At 42.6% G+C, this 27999-nt stretch overlaps 1 protein-coding gene across 1 annotated transcript; it reads right to left on the bottom strand.

Annotated features, from left to right (window-relative positions):
* Position 1: 1 nt before the first annotated feature.
* On the bottom strand, positions 2 to 27892 carry LOC308109284 (voltage-dependent calcium channel gamma-5 subunit-like). The gene is made up of 6 exons (XM_080462760.1): positions 27701 to 27892; positions 11506 to 11746; positions 5199 to 5285; positions 3109 to 3249; positions 2878 to 3023; positions 2 to 2699 (listed from the first exon to the last, which is right to left on the bottom strand). Exons 2-6 carry the CDS (start codon positions 11699 to 11701, stop codon positions 2436 to 2438), a joined length of 834 nt encoding a protein of 277 aa, XP_080318886.1. The 5' UTR covers positions 11702 to 11746; positions 27701 to 27892; the 3' UTR covers positions 2 to 2435.
* Positions 27893 to 27999: the final 107 nt, after the last annotated feature.

The following is a 27999-nucleotide window of genomic DNA, read 5'->3' as shown; positions in this document are numbered from 1 at the left end:
TCGTGTTTTATCAAATCCAATTGGTTTTATTTCATTGAGTATACACTGTCCATCACACATTCTACAGCTTTAAAATGACTGACTATAAAAATACACATACTGTATGTTGACATCTCATGTCTGACTGACACCGTTAGAATACTTTAAATGTATGTACGCTTGACATGATGTGAAACGTCACATTCTCAATGTGATGCAGGAGGCGAAGCAGCCGTCAAATCCAACATTACATCTATGTACAAGCTGATCGTTTTGATATTTACAGTGTTTTAAATCGACAAAATATAACAGGACTTTCTGCCAAAACAGCTGCGGAGAGTGGGAAAATAACTCGTGTATATTACAGTGTGTACGTCATTGTACACCATGATCTGGTGACAAAATGTTACATGCCTTTAATAATATATGGAGTTCACACCATGCAACATTATATACTGACAGTAAATATAAATTCAATAATATATCAAACTAACATGAAGTTATGGCACGAGACAAAATGTATCTGCAATATGTTCACTCACACGTAACGCTGCATGACATGTTTATATTCAGTAGTTTGCTGCTTAACCTGCATACAAAATGTTCTTCTTCCATGTCACAGTAAGGACTGTGGAATATTTCACTGTTCAACATCTGGGAATAATCTTTAATTATGGCTGGGAAAACTACAAAAATATTCATGTATAACTGGTGTTCATATAACTGTAGTAGAAGTATTGTACGCTATGAAGAAAAGAATCTCATTCAGCAATGTTTCCTTCAGCACATCTTACATTCACATAACTCCTTATGAAAACAGTCTTTCATATGATCGCACTCGTTCACATTCCACCTCCATCCAATTTATTCTTTTCCCGTTTGGTTTCCTCTACAAACCTGTACTCTATAACTCATAACAAGTACTCCTGCAGGCTCCTGTACTGCTTCTTTCTCTTCAACATTTTGCTTTTCTGCATTTTCTTTGATGGCCTGAAAAGGACCGTTTGTTCAGTTCAATTCCATCATGTGAAGCACATCAAGCTGTGAATGTGTCTGTTTGCTTCCCAATGATGGAGGAGCAGATAGCAAACGCTCAAATCAGGGTGATTCAATGTGTGTGTGTGTGTGTGTGTGTGTGTGTGTGTGTGTGTGTGTTCTGTTGAATGGGGAGATAAAAACAACAAGATTTGTTGTTGCTGCTTTTTGTAGAATGAAACCGTCTCTCATGCTGCTGAAACACTCATTCCAATAAATTACATCATTGTTCAGTGAAATAGTGCAATTTTCTGTCTCCATTAGAAAAATAAAAAGTAGCTGTTTCAAAGTAAAAGCTGTAATGAAACGTTCCTCCATATGTTGTAACCTCTGTTTACTAAAACCCAGAGTACTCAGGTCACCAGTCTTTATCTTGTACTGAGGATCAGACGATACCCAAGAATCATCTCTTGAATAACCCTGATGTGTGGATTTATTCAAATATTCAAGATTAAATGTGTGAACCTGCAGCCTCTGATGCAAACCATGCCTTTAGTGTCAATACTACGATCAATATAAAGTATCACACAGTAAATTCAACCACACATGACATAAGAAATACAAAAGATAAAACCCACCATCGCAAACATGATTTCCCTCCTGAGGAGTAACCATACCCATTGATTTAGATGGAAATGGGATCTTGAACCTGTTTTCAATTCACATTTATAGAAAGAATTTTGGCAAAATAGTCAAAATACTTGAAGGGTTCATGTGCAGTGACTGTATGTGATAGTGAATTTTAGTGAAGGAGAGAATAAGTCTAATAATGTCTGATATAAGCCAAACTCTACTCACATCTTCCCAGCCTGTCTCTCAAATATCAGACCAGTTACACTCGTCTGTTTAGAACTCAAGTGACACAGACGTGTTCAATCTGCAGAAAAGACGACCTTCATCATTCCTTTGAAGAGGTTTAGAGTTTTATCAGTCACACATGAGCATTTTTCTAAAATTATCGTATCATCAAATTGAAGAAAACCCTTTTCTAGGATCCAAACTTCTAAGCATCTTGAACTTCTAAGCAACGTCTTTACATCTAGAGAATCTCTCTGTCTGGTTCCCAGCTTCTCGGTGTCATGTTTGGTCTCAAGGACAGAAGAGCAGATGTTGGATTCTTCCAGAGCTCCACAGGTTGCAGGTAACTAGAGGACAAAGCAGGTAACGGCACAACTATTTCCTCTCTCATCTTCTTCATCCTCTCCCTGAAGTACAACGCCCAAAATAAAGTAGAATCACTAACCTACAACTTAGTTTTTGCTCCCTACAAAACCAAACATTTTGAAAATCAACTGTCAGTGGAGAGGATAAAGATAATTAGGTCACAGTCACAAGATCTGAAGTGAAGGCTCCCTGTCGGATAACATCAAACTGTGGGACAATATTGTGCTGAACTCTATAGAGCCGAAGGGCCTTCTGCCTCAGCATGGCGAGGAGGACATCTGTTCGTACTCCGGACACTTGAGCAGGGCGGGGTAGTTGGAGGAGTTCATCTGCAGGGAGGCCTCGGAGGAGATGGAGGAAGCACTGCGGCCGCGTCCTGCCCAGGCGTCCGGGTGGAGGAACTGACCGGAGTAATCTGAGCAGTTGCTGAGGCGAGGCCGGTAGAAGCCCTGATGGGGTCTGTACATCTCCTCTGCAGTGTAGCGCTTCATGAACAAGTACACTGACATGACGCCCGCCGTCTAGGAGGAACAGGAGGATTCAAATTAAACCCAAAATCCACTTTTAGAAGGAGTTCTGATGGACACACATTAGTTGTTTTGGTAAAAGGAGATTTTGAAATGGATGTTTTTAATCTTATTTATTAGATTCTGAAAAAAACACACAAAAAAAACAGACACTTCTGTTCTGTGCTGTTACCTCTGTGAGCAGGAAGGAGATGGCAGCAAAGGCGAAGGACCAGCCGTATCGGTAGCTGAAGTAGGCCTCATTCGATTTGGTCCTGTTCAACATCTCGTCATTAACGTTGGAGATGTACAACACCAGGCCAACAACCAGAGACAGACCTACAGGAGAGGAACGTTAATGTGAATAAAACTGTGGCAGCATGCATCACTGTACTCAGAGGAGGAGGAGGAGGAGCAGGAGGACCTGACAGGATGAAGAAGATTCCAGAGATGAAGGCCAGGATGGTGTGATGCGGTCGAATGTGGCCGACGTTACTGAGCACAAAACCGATGAACATGAAGAAGAGGCTGACCAGAGGGAAGGGGGTGGCAGAGCGAATCATCTCTGAAATTCAAAAGAGACAATCATTATGATGAGGTATCAGTGTGGATGGAGAAGCTGGGTGGAGGAGGTATCAGTGTTGATGTAGAAGCTGGGTGGAGGAGGTATCAGTGTGGATGGAGAAGCTGGGTGGAGGAGGTATCAGTGTTGATGGAGAAGCTGGGTGGAGGAGGTATCAGTGTTGATGTAGAAGCTGGGTGGAGGAGGTATCAGTGTGGATGGAGAAGCTGGGTGGAGGAGGTATCAGTGTTGATGGAGAAGCTGGGTGGAGGAGGTATCAGTGTGGATGGAGAAGCTGGGTGGAGGAGGTATCAGTGTTGATGTAGAAGCTGGGTGGAGGAGGTATCAGTGTGGATGGAGAAGCTGGGTGGAGGAGGTATCAGTGTGGATGGAGAAGCTGGGTGGAGGAGGTATCAGTGTTGATGGAGAAGCTGGGTGGAGGAGGTATCAGTGTGGATGGAGAAGCTGGGTGGAGGAGGTATCAGTGTTGATGGAGAAGCTGGGTGGAGGAGGTATCAGTGTTGATGGAGAAGCTGGGTGGAGGAGGTATCAGTGTGGATGGAGAAGCTGGGTGGAGGAGGTATCAGTGTTGATGGAGAAGCTGGGTGGAGGAGGTATCAGTGTTGATGTAGAAGCTGGGTGGAGGAGGTATCAGTGTGGATGGAGAAGCTGGGTGGAGGAGGTATCAGTGTTGATGGAGAAGCTGGGTGGAGGAGGTATCAGTGTGGATGGAGAAGCTGGGTGGAGGAGGTATCAGTGTTGATGTAGAAGCTGGGTGGAGGAGGTATCAGTGTGGATGGAGAAGCTGGGTGGAGGAGGTATCAGTGTGGATGGAGAAGCTGGGTGGAGGAGGTATCAGTGTTGATGTAGAAGCTGGGTGGAGGAGGTATCAGTGTTGATGGAGAAGCTGGGTGGAGGAGGTATCAGTGTTGATGTAGAAGCTGGGTGGAGGAGGTATCAGTGTTGATGGAGAAGCTGGGTGGAGGAGGTATCAGTGTGGATGGAGAAGCTGGGTGGAGGAGGTATCAGTGTTGATGGAGAAGCTGGGTGGAGGAGGTATCAGTGTTGAAGGAGTTCTGGATAAAGTGGACTTGGTACCAATAAGAAGGATCTCAGTTTTATTGCTGTTTAATTTGAGGCAATTGAGGGTTTTTATTTGAGAAATACAATCAGTGAGGGAGGTGGGTGGAGGTGGGTGGAGGAGGGTGGAGGAGGGTGGAGGAGGGTTTAGTGGCGACGTAGAGCTAGGTGTCATCCAGTAACAGTGGAAGTGAAAGTTAAATCAGTGGAAGATACCCTAACCCTTAACGAGGGGAAGGAGGTAAATAATGAAGAGGAGGGGCCCAGGACAGAGCCCTGAGGCACCCCTGTGGTGACGGAGGAAGAGATGATGACAGGATTTCAGTTGAACTGGGTTCAGCCACAGAGGTGGAGAAACATGTATAAGAAAATTCTAGCTCCATGAATGTGGTCCGATTAAAATCTTTAATCACTTTAGAATCAATTAAATGAAACAAAGAAAGAAGAGGTTGGACTGTAACACGCAGCCTCACGGCTTCACAGGGTTTAAGTTTAATATTCAAGTAGAATTTATGGAAAGATAAACTCCTTTTTATTACTCCTGCCACTTTTAAAAGTTAACAAAAATGATGCTATTATGGGCAAATGATAAGACAAATGATAAGACAAATGATAAGACAAATGATAAGACAAATGATAAGACAAATGATAAGACAAATGATAAGACAGCCAGTATCAAAGTATAAAACATTTCAGAATTAAGGTAGATTGTAGTTTTATACATGGATTTTCTTGCTTTATTTTTGTGAACGGGTCTGATAACTTATTATTATGTACTTTATTATCCTGTGAAAAATGACCAGAGCGATGAGTTTTGTAAAACTATTTATCCTCTGGTTTGGTGAAAGCAGGAAGAGAAGGAAGTCACTCACTCAGCACGCTGACGGTGGACTCAGACGTCAGCTGGACGTTAGTGGGCATCACATACTCGATGGTAAAACACCGTCCTTTCTCATCGCCTGGAACAAAGTACAGAGAAGAAACTATAAAAGATAATTATCAATAAGACTTTATCCCAACATGTCCAGATGGTTTCCACTCTGGGATCCGCTCCGTTCAATAGAACTGATAAAAACAGGATCAAAGATGGAAGGAGGAGGTTTCATGGCTGATTCCTTCTGCTTCTTCTCATTCATACTGACTAGTGGAGAAGGTTTCAGGTTAATCAGGTAAATCAGGTTAATCCGGTTAATCAGGTAAATCAGGTTAATCAGGTTCCATCTGTAACACCTGGATATTATGGGATAGCTTAAAGTCCAGATCCCCTGCTGTGACGCCCTGTCAGTGTCGAGGAGCCTCTACATGTAATAAAGGTGAACAAGGGTTATGGCAGATTACATGGTTATAGACTAGAAGTTACATTTTCTAAATAATGGCTGCAATATAAAGTCATTAAAACAAGATATATAATAGAAAAGATCCCCCAACATATGAAAATGTCCATTGGGTCTCCTTGATGAACTAAGTAAGGTGTTGGTGCTGACCTATAACTGTATTTCCTGTGTGAGCCTCTGAAGGAGCCAGCAGCAGTGTGAGGAACACCCTCACAACATCTGAGCACCTTCTCCATGATCTCTTTATCCCACACATCCAATACAACGTCAGGAAAAAACAAAAAGAACTACCCAGTGTGTGTCTCTGCACCTCATTAACGCTTCACATGATGAGGTGTTGGATCATGAGGGGATATTTTGCATTTCGACGTATGTAATTGGCTTTCTAAGTACCTGCACAGATCGCAGCGTATTCCTCCTTAAGATGTCTGATTAGGCCCTGTTCACACCACAACGGATTCCAGGGTATCCGCAAAACTGTCTTCACCTTAGGGGGGTCCGTTTCCACGACACCAGTGTTCTGATCCACTGTGTACGCAAAGTTTTTAATCCGGCTCTCAAAGTGGAAAGATTCTATCACGGTCTCTGTTCCCTCCTGCAGAGACTGATGGAGGCTACAGAGCCTGTTACTGCTCATCTCCCCCCCCCCCCCTCCTGCTCATCTCCCCCCCTCCTCCTGCTCACCCCCCCCCCCCCCCCTCCTGCTCATCTCCCCCCCCCCCCCCCCCCCCCCCCCCTCCTGCTCATCTCCCCGCCTCCTGCTCATCCAGTTGTAAAACATGGCGGCCGCGTAGTGGTACGACCCGTAGCGGTACGACCCGTAGCGGTACGACCCGTAGTGGTACGGCCCGTAGTGGTACGACCCGTAGTGGTACGACCCGTAGAGGTACGGCCCATAGAGGTACGGCCCGTAGAGGTACGGCCCGTAGCGGTACGACCCGTAGCGGTACGGCCCGTAGCGGTACGGCCCGTAGCGGTACGACCCGTAGCGGTACGGCCCGTAGCGGTACGGCCCGTAGCGGTACGACCCGTAGAGGTACGGCCCGTAGTGGTACGACCCGTAGTGGTACGACCCGTAGCGGTACGACTCGTAGCGGTACGGCCCGTAGCGGTACGGCCCGTAGTGGTACGACCCGTAGCGGTACGACCCGTAGCGGTACGACCCGTAGCGGTACGGCCCGTAGCGGTACGACCCGTAGCGGTACGGCCCGTAGCGGTACGACCCGTAGCGGTACGGCCCGTAGCGGTACGACCCGTAGTGGTACGACCCGTAGCGGTACGACCCGTAGCGGTACGACCCGTAGTGGTACGACCCGTAGCGGTACGACCCGTAGTGGTACGACCCGTAGTGGTACGACCCGTAGCGGTACGACCCGTAGTGGTACGACCCGCGGTCCATATTCTAGTTTTATGGTCCAGATCAGTAGTTTAATAGTTGAGACTCTCCCTGATAGAATCCGGTTCCTCATCAGTCCACTAGGATGTCAGGTTCTCTACATTCTCTTCACCTTTATAGTGTTTTGTTCTCTGCACACGTCTGTGTAGTTTCAATACAAAATCAAGCAGCAGCGCCCTCCAGTGGCCCGGCAGACTAACTACATCGTTGTCTCTGTGTCTGCTGCAGTGGAAACGCCACGGTTAGGTGTTGTCAGGTGAAACGTTGTGGTGTAAACTGGGCCTCAGTCACAATATGAAGGAGTTTTTCTGCTGTCATGTTTGTTTAAATCATGTATAGAGATAATGAATATAGAAAGACAATCAGACACATTGATATTAGTAAAATCTCATTTGATAAGTTCTGGTTTGATCCACACGTGTCTGAGCTGACCCGGTGACGTTCTGTCACTGCGAGGTGTGATTGTCTGTTGCCTTCACTCATTGTTAGTTAAGATCAGCTTCAGCGACCTTTGACCCTGAACTGGATACGGGGGTATAGAAGATGGATAGACTCTGTACATCCACACACACAGACCATCAGGGGAAAAGTACAGACTCTGAATTGTGGATCTGAAAATAGTTCTTCAGTTTTAATGATTTGCAAAGTTGAAGACTGTGGTTCGAGCCGCTGCAGACGAACTGATCCTCCACCCTGTGCTCAGTCGACATGTGAGGCTCCGACAAGACTCAGTTTAGCAAACAATCAAACTTCTCTCCTCCATTTCTCACTTTCAAATTCATGAATGTCGCAGCTGCTGCACACTAACTACACAGGTTCCTCACCAACACATGTAGTTGTAGTACAATTGTAGTGCAAAAAAAGAAAATATAGAAACATTAAACTGCAGTTCAGCTTCCAATCAATAACACCCTCTGCCATCGCACCATCAAGACTAAATGGGAGCAGCTCAGGCTGTATGTATGTATGTATGTATGTATGTATGTATGTATGTATGTATGTATGTATGTATGTATGTATGTATGTATGTACGTATACGTGAATACAGATCTGTTTTTTTCTGGACATAGTTTCATAGAATGTCTCTTCAATTAACTGTATTATCATAAAAGGGTTTACATATAGATTTGTGTCTATAAATATATTTCTCGGTTTGTGGGTAGATGGAGTATTGTGATTGCACACATGTTGCCAGTATCACAAGTCTGAAATGAATGAATAAATAAATAAAAAGGTTTCTATGTTGCTTGTTGATTCTCTGTTGTGTTTTAATGACTCCTGATTTGATGGTTGGAGTCACACGAGGTCTCCTGAGGTTTAAAGGAGGTCACATGTGATTAACCGCGACCCAGTGAAGCTTTCAAGCTGAATTATGGAATCTGTTCAACAAAGATGAGAGAACCACGTTATGAACCGGGGAGGGATTGTGTCGTTAACCTTGTTTTTTCCTCTTTCACATAAATTACTTTATTTAAACTGTCAAACCTTTTGTGTTTTTTCTGTCCAAAACGAGGACATTGCTGTCTTCATGGGACTGAAGTGTAAATAGACAGCTGAGTCCTGGCCTTGCCTTTCTTCACTGGTTGTTCAGTTTGGTCAATAAAAAGGTCACTGCACTGAACAAAATCTACCCACTAGCTTTATTCAGAGTGCCGACCATAGTCCACTGTGGATGACTGTGTTTTCTCATCGATCACTCGTTCTTTCTTTCTTTCCCTTTTAGTTAGTATATGATAATATCATTTTTTTAAAGTTATATTTTAAGGATCAGGAATGGGGAATTTCACTTTTTTATGAATATACGTTCTTATATTGAGCATTATTTTAGTTTTAGAGCAACTTTCAGTCTTGAATTATGTCAGAAAACCACTCAGGGACTGTTCATCAGTTTCTTGGTGGCCATGTTTGTTTTAGCTCCTCAAGCTTTGCAGAAAACCTGATAACCTGGTTAAAACCATGTGTGTTGGAGCAGCGAGATATTAAAACCATCCATACAGTGGGCCTGAAGGAAAGTAGCTGCTGCAAAAACACAGAATGATAGAACAGAATATAAAATATTAGAATAGAGTACTAAGCTGCTAGTTGCTCGCTGTGTTTATTGTTTGTTGACATAAAGTTAGCATTAAATATCACTATGTGAATAATCTGTTCACTCTTGTGTGCATGAGGTAGTAGTTTGTCCTTTATTCAGGTTACTGAATTAATTGTGTTATAATTTATTTTCAGAATTTTCCACCACAACAGAAGGTTAATTTTCTCAGTGACTTCTGAAATAATTACTAGATCAGAAAACAATAATCATTATTGAAAACAATTGATGATACAGTCTCATAGCAAAGTCAACGGCTCATTTTCTGTCAGGACAGCATGAGTTCAATCACAATGCTTTACAAAGTGACATCATGCTGCTTCAGTGCTGTTTACTTTTCACTGCTGTGACAACAACAGAATGTGGTCGTGAGCAGTAACTCTTTCTGGGTCAAACGCCGTGTAGGGGCCGTGTGTGTAGGGGCCGTGTGTGTAGGGGCCGTGTGTGTAGGGGCCGTGTGTGTAGGGGCCGTGTAGGAGCCATGTGTGTAGGGGCCGTGTGTGTAGGGGCCGTGTGTGTAGGGGCCGTGTGTGTAGGGGCCGTGTAGGGGCCGTATGTGTAGGGGCCGTGAGTGTAGGGGCCGTGTAGGGGCCGTGTGTGTAAGGGCCGTGTAGGAGCCATGTGTGTAGGGGCCGTGTGTGTAGGGGCCGTGTAGGAGCCATGTGTGTAGGGGCCGTGAGTGTAGGGGCCGTGTGTGTAGGGGCCGTGAGTGTAGGGGCCGTGAGTGTAGGGGCCGTGAGTGTAGGGGCCGTGTGTGTAGGAGCCATGTGTGTAGGGGCCGTGTGTGTAGGGGCCGTGTAGGAGCCATGTGTGTAGGGGCCGTGTGTGTAGGGGCCGTGTGTGTAGGGGCCGTGTAGGGGCAATAAGGCCACTCAATCAAGCCTTAGAGAGCCAGTGAAGCATCTGTAACACTGGCCTGCTACTGCTACCTACTGTTACCTACTGCTACCTACTGTTACCTACTGCTACCTACTGTTACCTACTGCTACCTACTGCTACCTACTGTTACCTACTGTTACCTACTGCTACCTACTGCTACCTACTGTTACCTACTGTTACCTACTGTTACATACTGCTACCTACTGTTACCTACTGCTACCTACTGCTACCTACTGCTACCTACTGTTACCTACTGCTACCTACTGTTACCTACTGTTACATACTGCTACCTACTGTTACCTACTGCTACCTACTGTTACTGTTACCTACTGCTACCTACTGTTACCTACTGCTACCTACTGCTACCTACTGTTACCTACTGTTACCTACTGTTACATACTGTTACCTACTGTTACCTACTGTTACCTACTGTTACATACTGTTACCTACTGTTACCTACTGCTACCTACTGTTACCTACTGTTACATACTGCTACCTACTGTTACCTACTGCTACCTACTGTTACTGTTACCTACTGCTACCTACTGTTACCTACTGTTACCTACTGCTACCTACTGCTACCTACTGCTACCTACTGTTACCTACTGCTACCTACTGCTACCTACTGTTACCTACTGTTACCTACTGTTACCTACTGTTACATACTGTTACCTACTGCTACCTACTGCTACTTACTGTTACCTAATCACAGCTGGCCTGCCGACATTTTCTATTTGATGACAACTGAGCCAATGAGCCGTGCAGGTCACGTGTGGAACATGGGTTAATGGAGTAATGCTAAAGGTTAGCAGTGGAGAAACACAATGTTCACATTAATCACACTCTTGTTGGCAGAAGTGGAAAGTGACGAATCGCATTTACTTGCGTTCCTGTAATTGAGTATTATATTATTTTGTGTACTTGAAATTTTTTTTTGTCATTTCAATATTTTCAATAGTTTTACTTAAGTATGTTTTTATAAAAGTAATGTACTGTGCTACAATTTCAAACATATCCAATACTGAGTACAAATTCAATCAATACTGAATTAACGTATTAAGAGAATTTGACTGTGGATATTCTTCTGTGTCAAACAACATGGAAGACCTTCGCCTGAGAATAAACATTTCCTTTTATGCCTGAGAACTAGACAAAAATATTATGGACTGTCATAAAAGACTGCAAAAATGATATTGGAGTGGTAAAGTTTGCTGCAGGCAGTACAAGAGGAGCAAGTTGGTAAGAGGAAAGTTAATACCTGCTTTACTGAGGGACAGCACTTGTCTGGAAGGATTTGTCTCAAATCTAAAAATGTATTAACAGTTCGTGTCTCTATCATTCAATCATGAAGTCGAAGCATGCCGTTGTGAGCAATTTAGAAATGTAGCTGAACTTTAAAAGAAGACTTGGAAAAGTGAATCTATTTCACTTATTTTTCTAAGTGGCATGACTGGTGCTTGTTAAACTGCCCATTAACTCACCGGCCAGGAAGCAGACCCTCCACAGCCCAGAGTGCAGGGACATGCGGATCTCGGTGCTCTGGTTGAGGGGAAGGATGACTCCCTCCTCCAGGTACAGCCAGTAGTCGGTGCTGACGGCGATCCCCAACAGGCCGAGGCCGCAAACAGCGAACACGCTGCTCAGCAACGTCAGCGCCTTCCTGCCAAACAGGCTCATAACCCAGCCTTCACAGCAGGGGGGCGCTGCTGCCTAAAGGGGGAGCTAAGAGATGGGAAGACACATTTTTAAAAAATGTAAGAAGATTGTGGGACTTCACTACAAATAAACTAGATTAAAGTTTTCTTTCAAAGAAAACAATTTAATCCAATAATAATTTAATAATAATGAAAAACTTCTCACGGACTTCTTGTAAGTTTGTCTTACAATTAGGACAAATTAATAATCTTCCTATACTCAGTTTTGGAGTGCAGCACCCAGGGTAGACCTCTGAGGTTCATTGGTTCCTTTTAGTTGAAGTTAATCACACATAGAAAAGATGACATGAGGAGAGAACAATGGATTTGGTATCCGATGGCAGGAGACGGTCTGTTTATAGCAGAAGAGAGTGGGAAATATTCTCTCCTATTCACATCTTACAGTTTAATCTATCCATTTCACTACATCATGCAAGACAAGAAAGTTCAGTTTTTCATCCCATAGTGAGCCTCAAGACACGTTTCTTTGGCCGTGTTTTCTGCTTCAATAATCATGCACAACTCCTGATATCTGCTTTACTCCACAGCTCGTCTGTTACATACTCTATGTATGTGTGAGTGTGTGTCTGAATGTTTAAACTTGCTGCAGAATACCACGGATCTGTTTGTTGCTGGAGACCGAGGGACTGGGAGATCGGGATGCACATTAAAGACAAACAGATTATTACATAATGAGCTCTCAGCATGGTGCCACGTTGAGCACCCAGTGTGAGTCTGGGAAGACGGAAGGAATTTGTGAAAGGATTTTGAACTTTTCATAAGAGTCTCTGGCATTTGGCAAACTTCTCCACAGCTCAACTTCTTGTCTCATGACTGGACTTAAAGCTTCAGGAGAACAAAGTGAGAGCGATCCCTCCACACCACCAGTCTGCAGGTTTGAACAGATAAAGCAGTCAGGAGAAGGTTTAAGTTCAAGTGTTAAAAAAGAAAGACCTTTTCAATGAATATCTTGGTAATATGTTTAACATGGAAGAGGTGTATAAAAAGTGCTTGTCTTTTTGTTTTTCTAACCTAAAATCACTTTGTTGAATACGTATAACAGATTCTGGTTCTAATGATGGCACAGGCTGTACATATACAGCTTATACCAGAGGTATTAAGTAAGTAAGTAACTAAGTAAGTAAAGTTTATCTATATGGTGCTTTTCATAGATAACATTCACAAAGTGCTGTACATAAAATAGGAGCAATAAAATCAAAACATAAGAATTTCATGAAATACATAGAAGAAGTGGAAGTTAACAGTCTGCTCACACAGAGTTGGACTGATTTAAAATCATCTTTGTTATAATTACAATAGATTCAGTCATAAATATGTGTTTTGAAAAATAAAACTGGTCTATCTCTTTCTCTCTTTCAATCATCGAACCCCGACCAGAACACTGGAACCCTCCTTCTGGTTTTGTATTTGTCATTTTATTAACGATGTCTCTGATCTGCATTTGGCTCCTCTATTCCAGGATCATTGCTCTCACAGAAACGCCTGTGTTTATTCATCTTCTTTAGAAGTTGAAATCTAAATACATATGGGAAATCTATAATGGAAATACTATATATATTTGGAATCATTTCTAAATGTGAGTTACAATTGTCATGTCATGCATTAGAGTGTCTGCTTGGTCTGGTTTGCCTTGATTAAACAGCCTGAACAGAATAAAGCTTTATAAATGTATTGGCGATGTCTCCAGTGGGTTATCGAAGCATCCAAAGCTTCGTGGTTTCATTAGGCTCCACATGTGAAGAACAACACTGGACCAGGAGGAGAGGAAGCAGTGTTTGTCTGGGAATTCTTGAATGTGGATGTCAAAGTGAGGAGGCTAGAGTAAAAGATTTGTTTGAATCACCACTAAAGTTATACAAGAAGAGAGACATCTTTTTGTTATTTTACGGGACAGAAAATTGCGTGGATAAGAATAAAAGTCATATTTGTCATTATCTATCTTTAAACTATGACCTGGGCCAGTGTAGCATGTAATGCCTGCAGTCAGAGTTCACTAGAGCACAAAGAGGCAGAACTCCTCCATCAGTGGCCATCCATGTACGATGACCAAACTAAATGTTTGCTTTCCACACAACAGACTTTTTGGCCTCCAGAGTTGTGCAGTTAATCAGTTGTGCGCCATCAAGGAAACACCATAGAAAAGTGACTGTACCTATATGAGGACTGACACAAAGAGTCCTACTGATTGTCATAGTAAGACCAAATCTAAAGATATCATGTCAATCAATATAATGAATAAGAAATCACAGCAGTGATGATTTCATCCTAAAAGACCATGTTGTGTGATGCTCGTAATTCTAACAAAGTTATCAGGTTCTAAACTTGCTTCAGCACGTTTCTTGTTACTCTACACATGTAATTTAATATAATGGTATTAAATCACACAGAAGCAGCCTGATGAATCAGTAATACAACAATCCTGCAGTAATCAGGACACCCGGATTTAACTACCAAATTAGAGCAGAACTACAGACAACTGAAAAACTGGTTGCACGTGAATATTACAACATATTTGGTGTGAGACACTCAATTTCAGATACTCGTAATAAAATGATCAAACTATGTAAAGAAGGCAAGTGCCAATGTCATCAAAAGTCTTTTCATATTCACCTGTTCAACGACCTGCAGCTCTGCACCTGAACCGGCCAGAGGAAACCCCGAAGTCTGGAGCTGCCCAGAAAGGATCACTACTATCAAAGTACAACCATCAGTTTGTCAGGGTTGTTGTTGTAATCTAAGGTGAAACGCTTCATACTTTCATTTGAAGGATTTTCGTCCTTTTTATCTCATTCATGAGCAAAGAGCAAGGTTAGCAGTGTCCTCCCTGCTGGGATGCCAGACATCATCACGGTGAGATCACTGCAGCGACGGCTGCTCATCGACAAAACCACAGGTCGGATTAATCTGCAGCGTAGCAACTAACACCAGTTCCACCAACTAAAGCTGTACGAACAAGCAAAGCAAACAGCTTAAGATTCAAGGACACGACTCTCATACGTAAACTAATGTAGCGCCGGTAGAGTTGGGACCAGTAGAGGGAGCACTAACATCTACTAGGTTCGTTAGAGGAGATGACAGATTGGAATGAATAACCAATTTTAAAGAGAAAGAACAACGGGTGGTTTATTACTTTTCAGGGTCAGTTTCAACACCACGGCTCGAAACTACATGGCCGGGCCTCGTGTTCCTCTAGTGAACTGGAAAACACTATTATGTCGTCCAAGAAAACTAGGACTTCCTTTAGGTGTAAGTTGCCCATCCACTTTTCCATTAAATGTTGGAAGGTACTGGTAAGTAAGCGTTGGTAATGCCCTGAGGCATACGATTAAACTCGTAAAACCCCAATGGACGGACAAAGGCGGTTTTTGGCTTGTCTTGTTCCTCCATGGCGATCTGGTAATAGCCGGACTTAGGGTCCATTACCGAGAACCATTTTGAGCCTGAGAGGGCTGAGAATGCCTCCTCACGGTTGGGAAGTGCGTATGCATCGCGGATCGTAAGAGTGTTAACCTTGCGATAATCATTACAAAGACGCACTTCGCCATTCTTTTTCCGCACAACGACTATTGGGGAGGACTAGGGCCACTCTGATTCATGTATTATCCCTGCGTTTATTATCTGCAGGTGTCGTCTCACAGCCTCATAGTCGTTCGGGTGGATGGTCTTGACTTCTGTTTGGAGGGTGTGTTGTCATTTAAGTTTATGTGATGTTTTACCTTGGCCCAAAATCTAGGTCATGCTGGGCAAACACATCACCATACTCATTCAACTTTGTTGTTATTCTGTTTTTCCATTTGTTTGAGAGAGGAGACTCTCTGAAGTCGAAGGTTAAGTTGGGCTCAGATGACTGGTCGGTTGGGCAGAAGTAGCAAAGCATTGGATTGGATCATCACCACCGTCTGGAACAGGTAAGTGGTCGTGAAGGTGCTCAGGGGTGTGCAGTTCGGCAATGACACAATTGTACGGAAGAGTTATATCATGCTCGGTCTCGTTCCGGACCCAGACAGGTAACCTCTGAGGATGCAGCTCAGCTAAGTTCACAAGACAGCAATCCACAAAGATTCCCCCAGGTAAGGTAGAAGACAATGGAGTTTCTACTATAGCATAGCCACTAGCATTGTGAGCTTTAACGTAGCCTTCAAGAAGCACACGATGTTTTGCAGGAATGACGTGCTGCACTTTTAGAGTCATCAACCCAGTGTTTCCTGTTGAGTTCACTGTGTTTCTAAGTTTGCGTGTCCTGAGGATTTGTCTGTAACCAGACTGGAGAGAGCTCATCTGCATTTTTACCATCACAAAACTCATTCTAAACTACAATGAGAACATTAGTACCAATAAGGACAGGCAGATCACCGTTTGACTGGATATCAGGAACACCAACGCTAGAGTCGGGATTTCAGGTTCTGATCCACAAAAGTCATTAGGAGACTTTAAGTTAGGCTCTACATAACCCAAATACAGTACGTGTTGACCACTGGCTGCTGAAACGGGACCAATAGGGTCCTCTAACAGGTGAGCATGATAAAATGAAGAAGAGACTGTGGTCACCTGGGAACCGAAATCCAGAAGACAGTTCCAATGGACTCCTGCTACTGAAACATTTGCTGTGCATCTTTGACCTACAAGACCTTTTGGAAGTTGGACCTGTTTTTCTGTTTTGGGTGATTTCAGGAATTCTTTTTCCTTGTTTGTCTTGTCGCGTTCTGTCTTGGGACGTTCTTGACTAAGCTCAGTCCCTATTTGTCCCTCAATCGGAACTGGCGCTAGTTAAAAGGAGTTTTGGTTTGTTCGTCATATGTCTGTTGTTTCAGCTGGAACTCTTTGCGTTTCTCTTCCACAAGAGTTGGGTTTGGGTCATTGGGACATGATGGAACTATGTGGCCGTCCTCACGACATCTGAAGCAATGTCCTGGACGTGGACGTTTCAAAGGTTTGTTCTCAGAAAAGTTCCTGGGGTTGGAATTTTCTGTGATTTTGGTTTTGGTTTTCTTGTTGGATTTTGTACTTGATTGGCTGGTGGTGTCAGAGAAAGAAGCTTTTAGCGAAGCCATTTGAGCTTGAAGCTTTGCTGGCTGTTTCTCAAGTTTCTGTGTGTTGCTGTTTGGCTTTACTTTACAGTTTTATGTGGAACATGTGGAATATACAAGCTGATATCGTGTCTGGTTGGATGTTGGTTCCTATTTTTTTTAAAGAACTCCACGACTTGTTTTTTTAAAGGAGCGAAGCCCCTCTGGTGGAGCATCTTCCCCTGTTGCACCTTCTTGGTTCACAACTCTTGTATATGAACGATTGTTTGTTTCCAGGCCAGAAATAATCCCATCGTCTTTCCTGGGATATTGTTCCAGATCATCCACACGCTGTTGAAGCTGTGTTATGATTGCATCTTTTTCGCGCAGCAGTTTTTTGAGTCCCTTAAGTTCTGCAAACAATTCTCTTAAACTAGATGTTTCTTTCTTCATGGAGTTCAATGATTCTTTGATTTCCTCTATTTCTCCTTCCAGTTTATCATAGTTTCTTTGAGGTGGAATTTTCTCCAGATCTTATCAGTAGTTCTAACCTGTGGCAGTCCACACAAGGAGTTGTAGTAGCAGACAGGAGCACGGTAGATGTGTCCGCACAGCCAAAATGTTGTCGAGGGTTGATGGCGTTTACTGAATTTGACAGGCGTCAAAACCTGTATGCGCTTCCAGGTCAGCATTCACCTGCCTCCAAAATGGGAAACCTTCCCAGCCCCAAACACAAACTTTAGCAGTGTTTCTGAAAATGAATAAACTCCATTCATCCATTCATCTCTTACGCTTGCTGCATCTAATTAAGAGCTGCAGGGGGCTGGAGCTGAGCAGGGCGAAGGCCGGGAACATCCTCGACAAGTTGGCCTGCTAAAATCAACTCTAATTAACCTCAAATGGGTGTTTTTGGATTGTGGGAGTAAAATTCAGTTTCTTGAGAAAAACAGGGGGAACTTGCATTTCTAACTGAGAGTAACTCTGCTAACCACTGCGCCATCGTGTGGCTTTTGGAGGAACTCAACCAACCAGTTTCTTTGCTTTGCCCTTCAGACCAAACACAGATACACAAACAGTGTCACTATACTATGGAAGAGTTTTAGGGCCACTGAAGGAAAAAAAAATTCGGAGGCTAAAAAAAAATATCTTGATGCACTCCAGAAACAGTCGAGAATCAAAGTCATGATTTATTTATTTTTCACGGTGGAAAAAAAACTTTTTTTCAAAGTGCGTCCATCCACATGCCAGCACGTGTGACTGCTTCTACAAAACGCATGGCAGGTTTAATGAAGTGGTGAAAAGATGCTTCAGAACAGGATGCAGCTCCTGAACACAGTCAGTTATCAGTACCAGGACTACAGAGACAGAGCCGCCTGCAGCCTGGTTCCTGCAGTACGAAGGACAAAGGCAGGAATCCTGGGGTGCTTATAAAGGTGTTACTATCAACCAAGGAAATCCTGTGTAAAATCACATGTTCATAAGCAGTAAGCAACACTGTATAGTCACAATTAAGTGATTTGATGTGTTTTCACATCTACGGGCAAATGATGAGGGATGGTTAGGGTCAGGGTCAGTCTCTCCAGAAAGAAAAATCTCAACTTTGATTTTCCACTTTTTCTAAAGTGCAAGAAGGGTTTGTTTTTTTTTAGCCTCCGAATTTCTTTTTCCTTCAGTGGCTCTAATACTCTTCCGTACCATATCCAGTCCTTCAGGAATACTAATAATTCTGTTTTTCTGCTGCGATCTTTAAAGGATGTTTTTTTTATTGAGGAATTATTCTCATTAAATGTTCAAAGCCACGGGGACAAAAGCACAAAGTCTCCCCTCGCCTTTAAAGAGCGACACAAAGCAGCAGCCTCTCTCCTGCAGGAATCTCACCTCCATCTTGGACCCAGGACAAGAGAGGACCACTGTTGCTGAAACGTGATGATAAAGTAATTACCATTCAAAAAGATGATTATAAAAACAGCATCCATATTTCTTTTGAATGACCCCAGCCTAATATTAAATGTTTGTGTTTCAAGGGTGTTGCACTAGTTTGCAGAGGACTTATATTGTCTAAAGTGTGAAACTATTAAATATGAGGTTAAATAAAGAGACACATAATGCTGACATTTCCGGAAGCTTAATGTGACACTGAGCAATGCCACCAGGGGCCCAGGGGCCTGCTGGTATTAAATAAGACAGATGTACACTGCTGCCAGAGTAAAGGGCACAGCATCACCAAAAGTAGGACAATTCCTTCTGTGTCGAGTTTCTTAATATGCACAGAGCCTCCTGTCAGCCTTCATTTTAACAGCTCGCTCCCACAAAATACCACATTTTCCATCAGCAGCAAAAAATCTGCAGCTTTCCAACAGTCATTGGGCCCTTTTGATGATCTCATTGAATTTTGTTTCAAAACATTGAGCAGAAATATATAGAAAATTTACTAAATTGTTTAATAGAGGAAATTACTTGTACTTGCACACTGGCTGAGTCAAATTCTACCATGTTACATTAAAGATTTAGCCTTACATATCAAAAGCAGGTTTATTTGACCACGTAGTGTTTGACCCAGAGTACAGCTTTACGTGACCCTGTCAACATTTTTACTGAATTTTTTAGCTGAACAATAACTAAATTAATACGATTACCAAAATCAAAGATTAAACAGCTGTGAAGCGTGACTGGGCATGATCATTACCGGGGGGGGGGGGGGGGGGGTAGCTACTTCAAAAAGTAAATATTCCATAAATATCCAACAAATCAATAGAGACACTGATTCCTATTAGTGTGTTTGTTCCTCTCTGTTGAGGGTTCATCAATGTCACAGCCAGGATCCCTCTTGACGTGCTTATTGACCCGGTTCCTGTGGCTGGAGGAGCGTGGCTGTGAGTGCAATCCCTCTGTTGCCTCTCATGTGGACAGGCAACTAACACTGTGTGAGTTACTTCCTGTTGGTTGCTGTTGCTCAGGCTGGCTGGAAGAGCTCCAGGACAACAGCAGTTCACTGCACAAGAGGCCAAACATGTCATCAAGCCACAGACAGCCGGCTGAATCTGGCAGCCGCCGTCTCAGGGCGGCTGAGATCTGCTTTTCCAATTTCCACCGACGTACAAGAGGGGGAAACACTACAGTCGTTCACATATGCATGTCATGTACAAATGTTCCTGAAGTGACAGTCGCATCAACATAAAGCACAAAACACACAAGTGAATGAAGACATCAAAAAGACAATTTCATTGGGCCACAAATTGTCTGCAGTCAGTTCCCATTAATCTCATGTTACACGATGTGAACGTTACAGAGAGGACATAAGTCATAAGTGCTTCGAGGAATCTCGAGTCTTCCTTTAGCCCGATTGTTCCCATGGATTATAGATAGGAAGGGAATGCCTGGATCTCTGCAGGGCAATACCTTTACTCACCATGTCAAAAAACTATTATTTGATCTTATTATAGTTTTTCCTCAAACTCCAGATAAACTTAATTTTCTAAACGAGTTTTAATACAATTTACCACAATGGTGGGCAGTTAATGTTCCAGTTGGTTGATAAAAAAAACAAGGCCGCTGCAGACGACTGAGCCATAACTTGACTTCATTTCTTCATAAAAAGAAATGTTGGAATGTGTGTTATCTTGTAATGGGTTTAAAATGTCATTTCTCTACAAACTAAGCACATAGCTTCATCTGTGAGTTCAATAAATAAGTAGTTAGAGAAGATGGAAATCTATCAAGCTACTATGAACACAAATGTTTGTGGGATAATGGGCATTGCCTCTGCCAACAACGGTGGCCGCAGGCACAAACGTCATATAGTGAAGTTAACTAAAAGCAAAACAATCATCCAGCGTGAGTACACGCGTGTACAATAACTGATTCGATTTTTTATTTCTCATTGACCTTTCATCGGCTGGTCAGGACTACAGAGCCACATTTAGCTCCCAGGCCATTTCAAGTTTAGAAAAAAAACCTTCATTTCATCTTACTTCCTCTTAAATCTACACTTTAATTCATGTTTATGAATCTGTTCTTCCATTCAACAACCTCCTGTATTGCTTTCTCCACTCCAGCGTTGTGAGGCGCTGAAGCTGAACTAACTATGGATGAAGGTTCCTCACAGGGTAAACACACACACACACACACACACACACACACGCACACGCACACGCACACGCACACGCACACGCACACACACGCGCACACACACGCACACGCACGCACGCACAGGCACACGCACACGCACGCACGCACGTACGCACGCACGCACACGCATGCATCTGGTCTGCCTGTATCCAGACTGTGAGAGGAAACAAAAGTACCTGAAGGAACCGAATCACACACGGAGAACATACAAACTCATTCTGTACAGACTCATACAGACTGATACAGACTCATACAGACTCAAACAGACTCATACAGACTGATACAGACTCATACAGACTCAAACAGACTCATACAGACTCAAACAGACTCATACAGACTGATACAGACTCATACAGACTCAAACAGACTCATACAGACTGATACAGACTCATACAGACTCAAACAGACTGATACAGACTCATTCAGACTCATACAGACTCATACAGACTCATTCAGACTCATACAGACTCAAACAGACTCATTCAGACTCATACAGACTCAAACAGACTCATTCAGACTCATACAGACTCGTTCAGACTCATACAGACTCATTCAGACTCATACAGACTCATACAGACTCATACAGACTCATTCAGACTCATACAGACTCATACAGACTCATACAGACTCATTCAGACTCTTACAGACTCATACAGACTCTTACAGACTCATACAGACTCATACAGACTCATACAGACTCATACAGACTCATTCAGACTCATACAGACTCATTCAGACTCATACAGACTCATACAGACTCATACAGACTCTTACAGACTCATTCAGACTCTTACAGACTCATACAGACTCTTACAGACTCATACAGACTCATACAGACTCATACAGACTCATACAGACTCTTACAGACTCATACAGACTCATACAGACTCATACAGACTCATACAGACTCATACAGACTCATTCAGACTCATTCAGACTCATACAGACTCATTCAGACTCATTCAGACTCATACAGACTCATACAGACTCATACAGACCCATACAGACTCATACAGACTCATACAGACTCATTCAGACTCATACAGACTCATTCAGACTCCTACAGACTCACTCAGACTCATTCAGACTCATTCAGACTGATACAGACTCATACAGACTCATACAGACTCATACAGACTCATACAGACTCATTCAGACTGATACAGACTCATACAGACTCCTACAGACTCATTCAGACTCCTACAGACTCATTCAGACTCCTACAGACTCATACAGACTCATACGGACTCATACAGACTCGTTCAGACTCATACAGACTCATACAGACTCGTTCAGACTCATTCAGACTCATACAGACTCGTTCAGACTCGTTCAGACTCATACAGACTCGTTCAGACTCATACAGACTCATACAGACTCATACAGACTCGTTCTAAGTTGGAAAATTACATCAATATTACAACTTTGCAACAATGGATAACAAAACAACTGACAAAAACAAACTCAACAGCTGGGAGTATATGTTGAGCTGAGCATCGAGTTTAACGTGTAAATTAGGTTAAATAAAGTTAAAGGGCGACATTATATATTACATTTATAATATTTTCCTGCTTTAACTCACCATGATATATTCACATATGATGTATATTTACAGTTATTGCTTCAGTTACACATCAGCACAGTGTCATTGTGTCATGGTGTCAAATCACTGAAGTCACACATAACCTGAGGCAGACCAGACCAGACCAGACCAGACCAGACCAGATCAGACCAGACCAGACCAGACCAGATCAGATCAGACCAGACCAGACCAGATCAGACCAGACCAGACCAGACCAGATCAGACCAGACCAGATCAGACCAGACCAGACCAGACCAGACCAGACCAGATCAGATCAGACCAGACCAGATCAGATCAGACCAGACCAGACCAGACCAGATCAGACCAGACCAGATCAGACCAGACCAGACCAGACCAGACCAGACCAGACCAGAGAGTCCTCTGTCATGCCAGGTAAAGTGCATGATTAGTTTTAGGATGTTTAGAAATCTCGAAAGCACCTTCGGATCCCTTTCAGATCGACCAATCAGTTTGCTAAAGCACCAAAAATGCAGTAAATCAAACGTAAGTGGTTTTTGTTTGAGGTGTGAAGACAATGTGTGATAGTAAGCCTCTTCCATTCATTCAATTATAAAACCTCCAGCTCACCATGACAACATCAAGGGTCTGAGTGGATTACTTTATTCTAAAGAAACCATGTTTTACTGTTCTTATTGATTGTTGTCTGGTACTTTACTTCCACATCAAACTGAGCTGAGAAGAAAGACTAAATAAGTCAGTCAGTAACATCAACAACATATCAGCAGTGAACCTGCACACAAAATATTAGAGTACAAACTACGGGATTTTCTCCACACAGAGCCTGAATGCTGAAGCAATAAAGGACATGTCTTCATTAATGAAGCATTAAAATAAATTTGGAAGACAGAAACTATTCCCCAGATTTTCTGAACCCTTTGTCTCTCTCACAGGGAACATGTGTTTCTTTGCTCCCTTCACAATATCACAATATCTGTTGTCCGTTGAAGGAAAAGGTTCAAATACTTTGAATAAAGGTTTGGTAAAAGACACTTAAAACTTCCTGGCTGACATTAAAACAGTTAGTCAGCAAGTCACTCTGATGTTCAGAAAACTTTCAGTGTTGACATAAAACTTCAAAATGAGTTTGCTTCTCCACACGCTGTCCTCCATCTGCTTCTACTGGTTCAACAACTCAGTCTGTACATCACATAACCTCCCCTCCAGCCAAACTGTTCCTCAAACCCCAGACAGGCTCCTCATTTCATAGTTTCTTCTTTTAATCTTTAGTGGCTTTCTGAAGTTAAGAAATAATAAACAAAATCACACATCCTTTGCATTTGATATAAGGTAGACTGAAAGCAGCATATTTCATGTCTTATACCTTAAAATATCATTGAATATCTGTAACGGCGAGTGGTGTTTGACAAAATGTTAAGTTATTTGCTAAAAGAGGCCTAAAGATAACTTTTGGGATGTATTGGATATACAGTACATATGTTTGTGAATGCACATGCTGTAACCTGCACTAGATTCATGTGTACAGTGTATACTGCGTCAAAAGAACACAAATATTATGGGAAATGTAAAGCAGAAGTTTGGTCCTTTTTCATAATTCTCAGCTGCCTCAGTGTTCAATACTACTTAACAAAAGTTATTATTGGTTTTCAGGTTATAGGAAGAAACAGTCACTTTCCCCACAAACAGTTAACAAATGTCACATAACATAAAAACTGTTTACTGAAACTTTGCTAGACTATTTGGCCAAAACAGAAAACCAACTGTTAATGCAGTTGGTGAAACCAGTTGAAATGTGGTTTTCTTCTTGTTTCAAATCAGCACAAAATACTTCTTGGTTTTCTGGAGCAAATGTAGCAGTGACAGGTATTACACGAAACACTCCACATCGGAGCAGTTTGCAGCTTCGAGTGGTAAACTACAACAGCGCCTCACTGGTCTAATTCTGGAAACTTCTCAGCTCTCCCTTGAAGCCACGTCCATCCAAAAATAAGAAAATACACATTGTAGTCCAAGACCAATGCTGTCTGATGGCCCTACGGTGTGTCTTCTGGCAAACAGCGGAGTTCACACGTGGTTATGATGACAGAACTGATTCAGGATCCATATCAGTCCCTTGGCCCTTAATGATGTCGTGCAGCTGCATATAGACGGCTGAACCAGCTGCCCTGACGTAGGAGGTGTTTTCTTACTTCACCCTCAAGACTTGGGTGCCGTGTGCATCAAACGCAGTACATCTCACTTCTGTAATGTCAGATGCTCCTAATTGAATGAGGCAGCTCTGGATATAGCCCGGGCCTTTCATACTGTTGAAAGGCAGTTCCCTTATGTCTTTTCTGAGATGATTTCCTCTTTGAGCCGTTTTCCCTGTTATGAGTGCTGCTTCATACGAGGTCATGAGCTTTTTCTGTCAAACCAGTTTGTTCTCTAATCTCTTCTGATGGTCATACCTATGCAAAAGAGAACCTCTTAATAAAATCCTGAACCAAGATTGAACATTCCAACTGCAAAGTGAAAAAACCCTCTTTTGTATTCTGTATGTCAGAGAGGATTATCTTCAGGTGCTTTTTTTCACATTGACATACTTGTGACAGAGATGGCAGACGGCTCTATTTAACTGAATCAAACCTAAGTGAACAGCGCAGCAGTGATCTCTAAAGGGGTTGACACTCCACTGACTCAGGCATAAAAAACCGTGACCCAAAGCAAGAACACTAACATTCATTTCTCCGTGTTTGTTGTGAGAACAAGTCTCCCATTTAGAAGAGCTTGACTTGGTGCCGTCGCCAGGCAACGCTACACAGAGAGGCCGCCGAATTAGTTAAGCATGAATGGGCTGATGAGAGAGTCCCAAAACAAGGCTTTCTAGTTGGTGGTGCCTTTTACATGCTGGAGTGAGATTACAGAGGGAATGGGGGGGGGGGGGGGGGGGGGGGTGGCGGACACAGAGACACATATGCATCCTAAAAGTTCAGACAGGAAGTCATAGTACATGCAGATGTGAGGGAACAAAACAGAGAAAATGAAAGTGTTGTCTAGGAGACAAAGAAGGTCCTCATACGAGCCATAATGGTTCTATTATAGCTCTTTCAATAGCTTCTACAATATAGCTGCATGATTAGTTCCCATTCATTTAAGTGTTTAACAAGGACAAAGTTCTTTGTATTATCAATCTAAACTGAAACCTAAAATTAGATTACTCTGGCACTGTGTGTTAGAGCAGTGAGCCCACTGCAGCTGTGAACACCACTGCATTGACTTTAGGAGGACATTCCCTGCAGGATGTTCATTACAGGAATCACTGATGTGCAGCCAAGACAGTGACTTCATGCTTTGTAAGACGCTTGTTGTTTGTTCAACGTGTTTCAGGTTCACACTACTAATAGCAAATACAGTTATTTGTAAAACAAAGTGTTAGGAGCATTCACTATTGACCAGCCATGTTCCTAGACATGCAACCTCCTTGTGAACAACACCATAGTTTCTTTATATGAATAAATAGGCTCTTCAATTGTATCTAAAAGAAAGCAAGACAATCTCACCTTTATATTGATTGATTTGTTTGTCATTAAGTGATCACATACTAGGTCATTAGTTAGCGTTAGTGGTACATAACTAACTAACAATTCAATGTTCTCTATGTTTTCAAGCGAATGTTTCTCTTGTATCTGGAGTGACAGCTGTAAGCAGTGATGTTGTGGAGTTAATGAGACACAACGTGAAGCGTGACTGGAGGAGTGTGATTGTTTTAATAAGTGGACATGTGAACTGAACAGATTCTGTCTCATGAAACAAATGCTGCAAAGCTACATGAAGACATGCATACCAGAAACACAAACTATGATGCTTAAATAAAATGATTAATCTAATTGATTAAAATCAATATGGCAGAAAGCCACCTTGTTTTAGCCTGACTCAATAAATCTCTGACCCTTCAAATTATTCATGAATTTGTGCATAAACAGACATTTATTACATGTAGAAATACAAGGAGTGAGGAACTGCTGCTTTTAAAAGATGTTTAGTGAAACTGTCAACACGACAAATAATTAGAAAACAGTAATAAAAGCAAACACTTTATTCCATTCTTCAGTTGTGATCTGTTATTTGCAGAAAACATCGTTTAACCTACATTTCCCTCCTTACAACCTGTTGTTTATCTGAAGAGCATACCTGTATCTTAAATGCAGCCAGTAGTTGCACAACTTACACTAGAAATTTTATGTTAATCCAAAAACGGCATTTGGTAGAGAGGAATGGATATTAAATGTTATCCATGACAAGATAGTGGTGGACAGCTGCTTGTAACTACTATCGCCATACCACAGCAGTGAAGAGGCTTCCTGGATTATAAAATCTGTAGCAAAAAACGTCTCCCCTCATTGCAGCTGTATGAATTACCCATTTTAAATATTATAAGAAAGCATGGATTTTGTCAGTGTTGTCTGGTGTTTAGGCAAATCTTTCTATAGGCTGTTGTTTTGTTATTCCCTTGTTTCTTTGGCTGTGTGGGGCTCAGAGCGCTGTCCGAGGTGCTGACGCGCTGAACCCAAAACCAAAGTGCTGGAGCGTCAGTGTCTCCACAGAAATATACCAAGAAAATACAGTGTGAGTTCAGCTTCTGTTGGTTGTCCTTCGCTTTACCTCACATTATTTCGCAGCGAAGAGTCACGATCCGTTGAAGCTGTATTTATTTACTCTTATCTCAAACAACGATTCGTTGGGTTACAATGTCTTTGTTCATTTGTAAATACAAGTGTATCATCTGGATTTGCCTATGACGCTATTTAATTGACCATATAAAAAAAGGAGTTCATTTCACCTTGAGTTTATTTTGCACCATGAAGCGCAAAAACAAGCCTCGAAATGTGGTGCGTCTATGGACAGTTCTTTTTTTTTTAAATTGTATTTATTTAGATGATAAAAAAGCGCGCAGAATGCAGTTCTTTCCCCTTCAATCATGTGTAGAATAAAGTGGAAAACGCAATCTCGACATACGTATAAATGTGGATTCAATGTTTTTGCGTAAGTTGGTGAAAGTCCACATCCCATAATGTCAATGTAAGAACTCAAGGTTTCGTCTAACTCCTGAAACCAGATTAAACGGGGATTAAAACGTTAGTTCAGTGTAGACATGTTCTTATTTACTTTTTTAAACAATTACAATAAAGACTATTCTGCATCTCCTACATCTGTCTGGGTTCCGTGCGTAAAAATGTTGTTCCTAAAATTCAGATGATTCGAAGAGATGTTTCAGAAAATGTTTTACCTTTACGAAGAAGACGCGGTGAACGAAGCCTCTGTTTCTTCCTGGTTCTTCCTCTTTCTCTCTCAGTCGCTCCGCGGTGTCTCGGGTTTTTACGCGCGGTAAGCCTGAATACTGGAGTGGATGAGAGGCTGCAGCTCGTGCGCCGCTACTATCCCCTCCATACTGAGGCGGGCGCGCGGCGCGGCGCTGTGCACGTGGCAGCCAGCCTGGCGCTCAACCTCTGCTTTGAGGTGTGAGGAGGGGAGGGGGACAGGAGGGGGCATGGGTGACGTTTTCTGGTTAATGGCATCCAAACAGTG

The sequence above is a fragment of the Lipophrys pholis genome, assembly GCF_963383615.2.
Source record: "Lipophrys pholis genome assembly, chromosome: 5".
Classification (NCBI taxonomy): Eukaryota; Metazoa; Chordata; class Actinopteri; order Blenniiformes; family Blenniidae; genus Lipophrys; species Lipophrys pholis.
Note: the sequence above shows the minus strand (reverse complement) of the source record. Positions and strands in the feature narration are given on the sequence as shown.